The sequence below is a fragment of the Heptranchias perlo genome, chromosome 9 (genome assembly GCF_035084215.1).
Source record: "Heptranchias perlo isolate sHepPer1 chromosome 9, sHepPer1.hap1, whole genome shotgun sequence".
NCBI classification, from domain to species: Eukaryota; Metazoa; Chordata; class Chondrichthyes; order Hexanchiformes; family Hexanchidae; genus Heptranchias; species Heptranchias perlo.
Window position 1 is genome coordinate 3,968,267 of NC_090333.1, and position 12,870 is coordinate 3,981,136.

At 44.0% G+C, this 12,870-nt stretch overlaps 1 protein-coding gene across 2 annotated transcripts in view; it reads right to left on the bottom strand.

The window, feature by feature from the left end:
* LOC137325097 (mucolipin-3-like) overlaps positions 1–12,870 on the bottom strand; it is a 39,550-nt gene that overhangs the window by 25,587 nt on the left and 1,093 nt on the right. For both annotated transcript variants that reach the window (XM_067989812.1, XM_067989813.1), the window contains exons 2-3: positions 1,172–1,398; positions 103–279 (exon numbers count right to left, since the gene is read on the bottom strand). In XM_067989812.1, coding sequence (XP_067845913.1) covers positions 103–279; positions 1,172–1,398 — 404 coding nt within the window. The remainder of the gene's footprint in view (positions 1–102; positions 280–1,171; positions 1,399–12,870) is intronic.

The window sequence follows — 12,870 nt, forward strand, 5'->3', positions numbered from 1 at the left end:
TGTACAATAAAGAAAAACGCAATAGGATTAAAGCCTGACCGTCATAGTGTGCCAAGAAGTGGGGTAAAGAAACACAAGATCAACTAGTAACGACTCACTTACCTGACCAAATATAAAAGAGAGATACTCATAGACTTCATTTTGAGTGTAGATTGCAAAGTCATTATCAGCACCATCAGTTATATCCACATAGTTTTTAATAAAGAGATGTTTAAAAGCTATAGTATTCTCCTCTTTGAAGAGGACCACCATCTGATTGCTCAGCCCAAACAGAACTAACTGAAAGAAAAAAACAGAAAAATTATTGGGATATGATGAACTGGCTAACAGATGAAGAAAATTAGGTCCTTTGAAACACGAGCAACATTTAGTTCAATCTTCAAGGCAACATCGGCCCATATTTCAGTTCAATCTGTACAGATATATTTTGGTCCACACAGATAAGGAGCGTTTTTAAACTACGTAATTGTATGTCTATAAACACCAAGACAGCGATTTTCCACCCTGGGGCAGGACTTCTGCATGACCCACTGCCGATCTTGGCAAACTTTGAGGTTACCTTTGTTTCAATCCCCTACCACACCATTGTTGGGGAGCTTGGCACAGAGGAGGAGGACTGCTGCTGCAGGACTCGGACAACTGCAGCATTGTAAAGGGGCAGGACGGAGAGAACTTCTGGCACGGTTGAAGTGGTGAAATCTACTGGTGTTGATTTCTTGCTCCATTGTGCAGAAATCAATTGGTTGTCCTGCCTTGTAGATTTTCAGTTTTCGTGCTGTTCGGTCTCCCTTAGCGACACTGGGCGTTTACCGTATTAAGGCCGTTCCGTACATTCACCACTGACAAAATGATGGCAATGACGGAAAACGTGACGTACCTAATGTCTAGTGGAAGTGATGCTGGAAAATCCTCACGCCGTACAAATGGGCAAGGAAATCAGAAGAACAGATCCCTGAACAATGCTGGAAAAGCGGCATAACTTTGGGGAGGAAGCTCCTGCCTATATTTGTTTCAAATGGAAATTCTAAGCTCAATAGCTTTCGCCCAACATCTAGATCGTTAGACGTACCGATCTAATTCATACTTAAAAATACTTCTGTTGCTCAATATTTGACTCGGCTTGCTAACTATAGGTGCCTGCAGGTGCAGATCATAATCGTAAAGTTTTTACCTGGAGAGTAACCATCGCTATTTTTAGGATCTGCACTCCCAGCTTCCATGGTTTGCGACCACGAGCTTGGAATTTTTCACATGGATTCATAAAAAAGAACTTGAGCTTTCTTCGGAGTTGATCTACAATAGCTGGGTCAGGCAAACAACCGCTATTCATCGCCAGCGACTTAACATCTGCAGGAGCTCCGCAAGAGCTATTGATGATCAGTTCGGGACTCTCCATATCTGTCGTTGGGCGAAAGAAGAAAAAATGTCTCAGTCGGGGAGAGAAAGTGTCCAATTTTTCCTTCAACCTGACAAGTATGGGACGGACCATGTGTAGCATGTGCTATGGTGGGACCTACCCAACATCATTAACGTGCTGAGGTAAGATGATAATATCAAAGCAGAAGACGGCCACTTAGCTCATCGAGCTGGTTCTGCCATTTTGGTGGCCACAGCAGCTCTTAACTTTTTAAATCCGAATACCTGCCATTCTGGCAACACCCTAGCTGTCCAAGAATCCATCTCCCTTTTAAAGATCTCAATTGATTCTGCATCTATAGATTTCTGTGGCATAGCATTCCAAATTCGTACAACCCTTTGCATGAAGATTTTTTTTTCTGAATTAGCTTTTAACCAGCTCAATTGAAATTTCAAGATGATGTCCCTGTTGTTCTGGATTCCCCTACTCGAGGAAAAAAAAATCATTCCCCATCTACCCAGCCAATTGCCTCCCATTATTTTAAACCCCTCAACAGGTAAAGCTCTTTGAGACAACTAATTTCACCCGAACTCCCAAAGCTATATTGTTCAATCAATATAACCGATTATATCCTTTGTTACCACCAGACTCGACTATTCCAATGCTCTCCTGGCCGGCCTTCCACCATCCATAAACTTGAGCTCATCCAAAACTCTGCTGCCCGTACCCTAACTCACACCAAGTCCCGTTCCCCCATCACCCCAAGGCTCGTTGACCGACATTGGCTCCCGGTCGACCAACACCTCCATTTTTAAATTCTCACCCTAGTGTTCAAATCACTCCACGGCCTCGCCCCTCCCTAACTCTAACCTCCTCCGGCCCTACAACCCTCTGAGAACTCTGCGTTCCTCCACCTCTCAATACCCTCTCCACTTCTCTGTCCTCTAAGACGTTGCTTAAAATCTCCCTTTGACCAAGCGTTTGGTCATTTGTCCTCATTCTTTGGCTCGGAGTCAATTTGCACCTGATTACACTCCTGTGAAGCACCTTGGGACATTTTACTGTGTTAAAGGCGCTATATAAATGCAAGTTGTGGTTGTAGTAAGGTACACAAAATCTGGTACAGTCGCATGCAATATATATACACTTCAACTTTTGTCCACATAAATCCATTTGAAATCGAAGCAAGTTCACAGAGACAAAGTCTGGGTTCATTCCAATGTAGCAGCTGTTGCCGATACCCACACAGAACAATCAGGAAGTGCCATTATTAACTATTATAACTAGGCCACATAGATGAACCATTATGAAATCAGCTATTAGGTTTTTTTTTTAATATAAAGGATACAGACTCTAGAGCCGCAGCTCTTTCAAAGAGCCAACACGGGCACGTCAGGCTGAACGGCCTCCTTCTGTGCTGTAAGATTCTACATAGAATTGTACAAAAGTACTTATATTTTGTGATTCTTTCCACTCACCTGTATGACAGGATATGCAAAGCATCTACACATTGATAGAGGGTTACTTAGAACAGGAAGCGACAAGCTCAACTTTTAGGTACTTGGTAAAATAAACTCACACCGACCCACTTCTGCATGATGAAATTACACTATTTCCTGATTCAGCGGTCACCAACTCCCATGTCAATGCTTTGAAAAGCACCTTCAGTAGGAAGATGCTCCTATAACACAGTATAACACACAGTGGCAGGACACAGGTTCGCCCCTCCCTCCAGAGATCTCAATGTCAACTATGGTCCTAATGTAACAAAATAGGAGAAGTCTGATCTTATTCCATAGTGGAATAGTTAGAGCTCCAATGGAAGCTGATTTTCCTTACCAAATTTCAAAATAAAAAAAGGTCCAATGTCAGGCATCCAGGCCATGTTGACTGATCTTGGCATTAGTCAGGATACATAGGAACAGGAGTAGGCCATTCAGCCCCTCTGTTCTGCCATTCTATTAGATCGTGGCTGATCGACACCTCAACTCCATTTACCCGCTTTGGTTCCATATTTTGATACCCTTACCTAACAAAAATCTATCGATTTCTTGAAAATTTCAATTGACCCCCAGCATCCACAGCCTTTTGGGGAAAAGAGTTCCAGTCTCCACTACCCTTTATAGGAAAAAGTACTTCCTGATTTCACTCCTAAATGACCCAGCTCTGTTTTACTCTCCATATCTTGTTATTTCTATGTTCGATTTTTTTTATTCATTCATGGGATGTGGGCATCACTGGCAAGTCTAGCATTTATTGCCCATCCCTAATTGCCCTTGAGAAGGTGGTGGTGAGCCGCCTTCTTGAACCGCTGTAGTCCATGTGGTGAAGGTTCTCCCACAGTGCTGTTAGGAAGGGAGTTCCAGGATTTTGATCCAGCAATGAAGGAACAGCGATATATTTCCAAGTCAGGATGGTGTGTGACTTGGAAGGGAACATGCAGGTGGTGTTGTTCCCATATGCCTGCTGCCCTTGTCCTTCTAGGTGGTAGAGGTCGCGGGTTTGGGAGGTGCTGTCGAAGAAGCCTTGGCGAGTTGCTGCAGTGCATCCTGTAGATGCAGCCATGGTGCGCCAGTGGTGAAGGGAGTGAATGTTTAGGGTGGTGGATGGGGTGCCAATCAAGCGGGCCACTTTGTCTTGAATTGTGTTGAGCTTCTTGAGTGTTGTTGGAGCTGCACTCATCCAGGCAAGTGGACAGTATTTACGTGGCTGCTCTAGGTAAGTTTCTGGTTGTTGGTGACCCCTCGGATGTTGATGGTGGGGGATTCGGCGATGGTAATTCCGTTGAATGTCAAGGGGAGGAGGTTAGACTCTCTCTTGTTGGAGATGGTCATTGCCTGGCACGAGTATTACTTGCCACTTATCAGCCCAAGCCTGGATGTTGTCCAGGTCTTGCTGCACACGGGCTCGGACTGCTTCGTTATCTGAGGGGTTGCGAATGGAACTGAACACTGTGCAATCATCAGTGAACATCCCCATTTCTGACCTTAAGATGGAGGGAAGGTCATTGATGAAGCAGCTGAAAATGGTTGGGCCTAGGACACTGCCTTGAGGAACTCCTGCAGCAATGTCCTGGGGCTGAGAAGATTGGCCCCCAACAACCACTACCATCGTCCTTTGTGCTAGGTATAACTCCAGCCACTGGAGAGTTTTCCCCGATTCCCACTGACTCCAATTTTACTAGGGCTCCTTGGTGCCACACTCGGTCAAATGCTGCCTTGATGTCAAGAGCAGTCACTCTCACCTCACCTCTGGAATTCAGCTCTTTTGTCCATGTTTGGCCCAAGGCTGTAATGAGGTCTGGAGCCGAGTGGTCCTGGCGGAACCCAAACTGAGCAGGTTATTGGTGAGTTAAGTGCCGCTTGATAGCACTGTCAACGACACCTTCTATCACTTTACTGACGATTGAGAGTAGACTGATGGGGCGGTAATTGGCCGGGTTGGATTTGTCCTGCTTTTTGTGGACAGGACATACCTGGGCAATTTTCCACATTGTCGAGTAGATGCCAGCGTCTACAGATTACCTACAGATTCAACCTGTAAATGAAACCATCTGTTTATAATCTCCGTCCATCAGTGTGACAGCATGGTCTTTTCACCTTTTAAAAGAGGCAGGGAACCCGGTGAGCCTCCCACGTGATCGCCAGTGTCAGACACAGCCATTACTGGGCAATTGTTGAGCCTCAATACGCCATGCAAGACATTTCACATGCAAAGGTCCAGGGTTTGGTTTGTAGGACACTCAGTCTGCTCATTGAAACCAGTTTCCCACTACTAACAGGAGTGTTAGAGAAAGCCCAAACATCCAGGCCAGGTACTTCCAGAGGAGGGAGAAAAGCATACAAAAAGGAGGGTACACAATCTCCCCAGGTCTCCATTACTGCCTTCTAGCAACCAGCTTGGACAGAAGCTTGGGAGCAGGTCTTTCAGCTACACAAGGTACATGGTACAAGAATATGTGCAGGAAGAATATATAAATTGAATATATTCTTAAAAAGATCAGAGTTCTGGCTATCTCTGGAGCTCCTGTAGTTTTCGTGCTGTTCAATAACAAAAAAAAGCTCATCTCACTCACATTCCTGCTCTTCCAGCCCCCTTTTAGAAGCCAGTGTAACTTTACTATTCGAGACATTTATCCCATTAGTGAAGTTGTTTTTTTTCTCATAGCCAATCTAAAATTGGCTTTTCACCAGTTTACACTGACGACCTCAGATCTACTATCCAGCTTTAATTTAAAGTGCAGTCCCCATAGCTTACACCGTCTCTGCTTATGCTGGACAGCCGCCTATAATTGGGCCAATAACGCTGACCATTTGCCATAGGCGACAATGACAAGGGCGCCACTTAAACCGTAATAAAAGGGGCCGGCTATTTCGGGTAGTTCAAGCAGCCGTTGGCACCTTGTTAAAGTGCGATTACTGTACCTGTCATTAAGTCCGAACCTCCACCCCTTCCGTAGCCGCTAGGACTCCTGCCACTCCTACGAGCCCTTCTTGCCGGCTTGCTGAGCCGGACACTTTCGGGCTGGGTTTTAAAATTAACACAAGTCACCTGCCTTTTAAAACGTATCCAGGTCTTTAATCTACGATCATTTCCGTGGCAATCGGAGCTTCGGTTTTGCATAAACCAGTTAAAAAGTAATCGATTTCTCAGGCGCTGGGCTCTGATCCAGCAGGGCAGGTGCAGAATCCGAGGAACAAATGAATCTACATACAGCAAATTAAAAGTATACTACCACTGGAATGTATTGCCTGGAAGGGCAGTGGAAGGAGATACAATTGTAACTTTCAAAAAGGGGAATTGGATATATACCTTAAAAAAAAGGAAAGATTTGCAGGGCTGTGGGGAAAAAAAAAGAGCAGGGGAGTGGGACTAATTGGATAGCTCTTTCAAAGAGCCAGTGCAGACATGATGGGCTGAATGGCCTCCTTCTGTGCTGTATGATTCCACACTTTTCAACAAATTTAACTCTGGACAACTAGAAATCGAAGCTAGAGCAAAAACACCTAAAGGATAATGTGACAGCCACCCATGAAAATCAGACTGAGACTTAAAATCGGATAGGTAATCACATGATCTCCACATTTACAATCCCATCTGGTTCCTTACTTACTTCTTCATGGGGAAATTACCTCGATCTTTGGGGAGGGGGGGGTTGGGTTGGGGAGAGGGAAGTGAAAATCATTGGGGATAACATTTGAAAAAAACCCTTCCAAATTATTGGGGCTACACTGCCCACGTTATAATCGGCCATATAGAGTCATAGAGTCATACAGCTCGGATAGAGGCCCTTCGGCCCATCGTGTCCGCGCCGGCCATCAGCCCTGTCTACTCTAATCCCATATTCCAGCATTTGGTCCGTAGCCTTGTATGCTATGGCATTTCAAGTGCTCATCCAAATGGTGGGCAAATCGTGTTGTTACAAACGAATCCGCTGTACATGGTAGGGACTGTACTTCAACCAGAAGAGCAAACATTTAAAAAGGGGGTGGGGGGAGGAATCGTAGAGACAGAGCATTTTAAAGCCGCTTTTCCATAGCTCTTTCTCCTTTCACTAGTTGCTCTCCTCTGCACCCTTGCCAATCTCTTTTGTAACATGACGGCTCCAACAACTTGCATTAATATAGCACCTTTAACGTAGTAAAACGTCCCAAAGCGCTTCACAGCGTAATCAAACAAAATCTGACACCGAGCCACACAAGGCGATATTAGGACGGGTGACCAAAAGCTTGCTCAAAGAGGTAGGTTTTAAGGAACGCCTTAAAGGAGCAGAGAGGCGGAGAGGTTTAGGGAGGGAATTTCAGCACTTAGGGCCCAGTCAGCTGAAGGCACGGCTGCCAACGGTGGAGCGATTAAAATCGGGGAATGCGCAAGAGGCCAGAATTGGAAGAGCGCAGAAATCAGAGGGTTCTTGGGCTGGAACTGTACACAGTACTTCAAGTCTGGCCTGACCAGTGTTTTGTGCAGCCTCAGTGTAACCCCTGTAGACCTGTATTCCAGTGTTCCGGTTATACATCTTAACACTTAATGCTTGCTTCTTTTCTTTGAACTGCCTCACAGCATTGTCTAGACACCGACAGTTACAAGTCCACTGTTACTCCCAGGTCCTCTTCCAAGTCAACCAGTGCTAATTCAACTGCATTCAGTCTGTAGCTTACGTTGCAGATTATTTCATCTCTCTTCTTTCTGCAAAAATGATTCAAAACCTGCTGATGAATCCAATCTTAGCTTTAACGGCTTTCCCTATTTCAGCAATATTTCCAAACTTGCAGAATTCAGGCAATTTATTAACTCCCCTTTGCAAATGTAACACTTCAGCCTACAATCTAGACCAACATTCCTGTGCAGTACTGAGGGAGTGCTACATTATTATTAGATGCGGCCTCTGTCGAAATAAAATATTAATCCAAGATTCCCATCTGCCTTTTCAGGTGGATGTAAAAGGTCCCATGGAGGCGACCAAAGAGCAGGTGTCCTGGCCAATATTTGTCCCTCAGCCATCTCCACCAAAACAGAGTGACGTTATTTATCTCATATGGTGGGATACAAACTCATGTTCTTTGATTAGTCCAGGCCTCTGGATTACTAGTCTAGTAACACAAGCACGACACCATCGTACTCCCCCTCACTCATTCTACTACTGTTGGGTGGACCCTGCTGATTGCAAACTGCTTGTTACAGTTGTCGTTAAAGTAACAAGTGACTACAATGGGAAAGTATTGGCCGTGAAGTATCTTGGGGACGTGCAATGTAAGTTCTGTTCTTAAAAAATGTGTACAGTGGGCGCCAACTTTATAAAACACAGCTCTAGTTTTAGGTTTTAAAACTGTGGATCCATAAATCAAAAAAAAGCGAGAAACCTTATCAGAACATTAATTTAAAAAGGGATAGTTAGCCTTGGGGTGACAAAATAGATACAGATTAGATACTCGGAACTAGCTATTCTCAAACGAGTTTGACAGAATGTTGTTTTTTTAATTAATTCTTGGGATGCGGGCGTTGCTGACAAGGCTGGCATCCACTGCCCATCTCTAGTTATCCTGATAAGGCGGTGCGATCGAGATAATGGAAGTAAAGAGGCCATGTGGGATGGCACGAAGTGGAGGGGCTGGCCGTGAGTATAGGTAGGAGAGTTCACGTAGAGGGAGAGGTTGAGGGAGGGCAGTGAAAACAAAGGAGAGAGGGGGTGAGGGGAGTTTAAATGAAGATTGAAATCACACATCAACTGCACAACCTTCATCAACTCTGTTATTTCAACAAAGAACTCAATCAAGTTCGTCAGACACGATTTGCCTTTAACAAATCCGTGTTGGCCATCATTTATTCATCCATGTTCCTCAAAGTGAGAATTAAATTTCGTCCTGGATAATGATCTCTAGAGGTTTCCTCACCATTGACGTTAGGCTGAACGGCCTATAGTTATCAGGTTTATTGCTCTCTTTTTTTGAAAAGGGGTGTAACATTTGCAAGCTTCCAGTCCTCTGGCACCACTCCCATATCCAAGGAGGATTGAAAGATTGCGGCCAGAGCCTCTGCTCTTTCCACCCTTACTTCCCTCAGCAACCTAGGATGCATCCCATCCGGACCGGGTGACTTTTCTACTTTGAGTGCTGCCAACCTCAAGTACCTCCTCTTTATCCTATCCAATTTCTCTAATGCCTCATCATTTACTGTGACAGTGGCAGCATCCTCTTCTCTGTCAAGACTGATGCAAAGTACTCATTTAGTATCTCAGTTATGCCCTCTGTCTCCACAAGATTATTTCCCTTTTGGTCCCTAATCGACCGCACTATTCCTGCGACTATACTTTTACTCTTCCTATGTTTATTAAAAAGACTTCAGTGTTCCCTGCTAATCTTTTCTCATATACTCTCTTTGCCGCTCTTATTTCCTCCTTCAGTTCTCCTCGATTCTCTGTTGTATTATGGACCTGGCATTTATCATAAACCTCCTCTTTCAGTTTTCATTCTAATCTCAATAGCTCAGTGCTACTGAGCATAAATATACATGCTGCCCTCACAACTTTCCAAGTTTTATACAGAACTAGAGAACCCACTGTGTACGGTTCCTTTCAGTGGCTGCACCCATCGTCAATCTCCTTGGCAAGAGGAAAGATTTGGGCAGCTTTAGTGTACACCATGACATCATTACAGGCACTGGTTTCCATAGCAACATGTCAGCTTGAGCCGTTACACTGAGGTCAACCACTACACTAGTCCATTGTCATCACCTGCTTAGGTAAGTCTTACAGAATGCAAAGTAGCTGAATTAGAGTTCAACGTGTTGTTCATATCATAAAGTTTGATAACATTCCTGTGAAGCACCTAGGGACGTTTTACTATGTTAAAGGCACTATAGAAACACAAGTTGTTGTTTTTGTTGTGATACAGAAGAATGTGACAATTAAGCATTTTTACCTCAAGATATTGTGTGCTATTGCCTCCTTCAATTCTATCACAGTATAGAAGGGGTTAAAAACTAGCTTCACTCTCAGAAGTAAAAAGTTCTACTTTATTTTGATAAAATAGTTGCAAAATTAGTCATTCTGCCTGAGCCCAGGGTCTGAGGTAAACCAAACCATTCAATTCAAATACAAACATTTTATGGATTGGTTCAAGTATATAATTGATTGGCTGCTCCACTGAAGTTTAATGGGCAGTTACTTAAATTTGCTTGGTCCAGGTCATAGTTTGGCAATTATTTCTCAGTTGGTACAGTTCAACTTGGGCGATCATCGCTAGAGCCTTTAGAGAGATGGTCAAGCCAGAGAGCTTCTGTTGGGCAGAATAAAACAATCACGCAAAAATATTATGTCATTTAGCGCCACAGTTGCGACCATCTGCAAGTAGATGATTCCTTTTACTGAAGGAGATAGTTAAGCTTAAAATCTAGTGTGTATAACTACCGCTCACATATTCTTTTACTGTTTAAGTGATTTGGATGGCCAAATAACAGGCCAGAGTAGTATTATTCTGCCACCTTTGGAAGTCAAAGAAGGTCATGTAATAAACATAGGAACAGGGGCCTCGAGCCTGTTCCACCATTCAGTGAGATCATGGCTGATCTGTATCCCAACTCCATTTACTCGCCTTAGCTCCATATCCCTCAATGCCCTTGGCTAGCAAAAATCTATCGATCTCCGATTTAAAGTTATTAATTGAGCTAGCATCTACTGGCTTTTTGTGGAAGAGAATTCCACACTTCTACCACCCTTTGATCTCTGGGCAGGCTACAAATTAGATAGTGGGCTAGGGAGTGAATGCCCACTATGGGAGGCATCTGAAACAATGAACCCCAAAAAAAAACTTAGTTACAAGAACCCAACACGTAGCGGCCTAGAGAATCTTTCATTTTAAACACCTAAAGTGCTGTAAGCTGCAGGGCTACGAACTGAGTGCTGGAAGGTGGGATTAGAATGGGCACCCGGTTGTTCTTCGAGCCGGTGCGGACACAATGGGCCGAATGGCCCCCTTCTGTGCTGTATCTTTTCTACAGAGAACCAAAATTGCATTGTTCTCAAAAGTGAATTTTTAGAATGAACGGGAGCATCACATTCCCACTGTCGATGTCTGTTAGTCATGACTTACCCTTGCAGGGCACATGCTCCGTCACAGCAGACCTGCATTTTGTCGGTCGTAACCACACAGGAATTGTGGTCAGCATACTCGGTAAATGCGGTCCCATACAAGTCCTGTTGTAGTTTCTGCAGTGCCCAGCTGACTTTTCCCCCCATGGTAGTAGCTTGCAATTCAGGCAAAGTGAACAATTTTTGCAACTACTGTATCAAAATGATACAGTAGCTGCAAAAGAGGCAGAAATGTATTTTTCTGCAAATCTGGTTTTTAACCCCTTATGTACCGTGACCGAATTGGAGGAAATCAATGCCTTGCTACATCTAAAGCACCAAATGCTTCATTTATGTCACAAGGAACAGTTACAAAATAATTGATGAAAATTCTTGGGTATAAAGCACTGCATTACAGCAGACTATGGAGATAAATATTTCCTCCCCTACAACAGGTAGTAGAAACAGGAAAGTGTAAACTCATCCCAAGGAAAAAAGATAGTATTTTCTAACTGGCGAGAAGCTAGGAACTGTGGAGGAGCAGAGAGCCCCAAGTACAGAAATCACTAAAAGCGAAAGTGAACAGATACAAAAAATAATTTAAAAAGCTAATGGAATGTTAGCCTTTATCTCAAGAGGGGTGCAGTACAAAGGGGTGGAATTTATGTTACAACAGTACACAGCTCTGGGAGGTCCCCAACTGGAGATACTGCATTCAGTTCTGGGCACTGCACCGCACCGCAGGAAGGATGCCTTGGAGGGGGTGCAATGCAGATTCACCAGAATGAAACCGGGGCTAAACAGATTATCTGGTCATTATCACATTGCTGTTTGTGGGAGCTTGCTGTGCGCAAAATTAGCGCAGAAATAGACAGTTTCCTAGAAGTAAAGGGAATTAGGGGTTACGGGGAGCGGGCAGGAAATTAGACATGAATTTAGATTTGAGGTTAGGATCAGATCAGCCATGATCTTATTGAATGGCGGAGCAGGCTCGAAGGGCCGATTGGTATACTCCTGCTCCTATTTCTTATGTTCTTATGTTCTTAAAATTGGCTGCCATGTTACCTACCTTACAACAGTGACTACACGTCAAAAAATACTTAATTGGCCGTAAAGTGCTTTGGGATCTCCTGAGGTCATGAAACGTGCTATATAAATGCAAGTCTGTCTTTCTTCTCTCCATGAGGGTTAAATTATGAGGACAGGTTGCATGGACTAAGCCTGTATTCCCTTGAATATAGAAGATTAAGGGGTGATCTAATTGAGGTGTTTAAGATGATTAAAAGAAGTTGATAGAGAGAAACTATTTCCTCTGGTGAGGGAGTCCAGAACAAAGGGGGGCAAAACCTTAAAATTAGAGCTCGGCTGTTCAGGGGTGATGTCAGGAAGCACTTCTTCACATAAAGGGGAGTGGAAATCTGGAATTCTCTCCCCCAAAAAGCTGTTGAGGCTGGGGGTCAATTGAAAATGTCAAAACTGAGATTGATCAATTTTTTTTAAGTAAGGGATATGGAATCAAAGCGGGTAAACAGAGTTAAGATACACATCAGCCATGATCTAATTGAATAGCGGAACAGGCTCGAGAGGCCGAATGGCCTACTTCTGTTCCTTCCTATGACAAGCCCATCTGCTGTGCAACAAAGCCTCTTACATTTATGTAGCACCTTTCAAGGGGCACTACAGGAGAAGGCGGCACCAAGCAAGAAATTAGAGATGATCAATTTCAGAGTCACAAAAGAGAAGTTTGGAGAAGGTCTTCAAAGATGGGGAGAGAGAGAAAGAGATCACGAGATGGAGATTTAGGAAGAGAATTCCAGAGTGCAGGGGGATTTTATCTCCATGATCAATGGTGGAACTGGAAGGAGGGGAAATGCACAGTAGGGGGGAAGAGAGGAAAGAGAAATGAAACAAACAATCTTGGACAAGAATGTAGTTGGAGTCTGCAAAG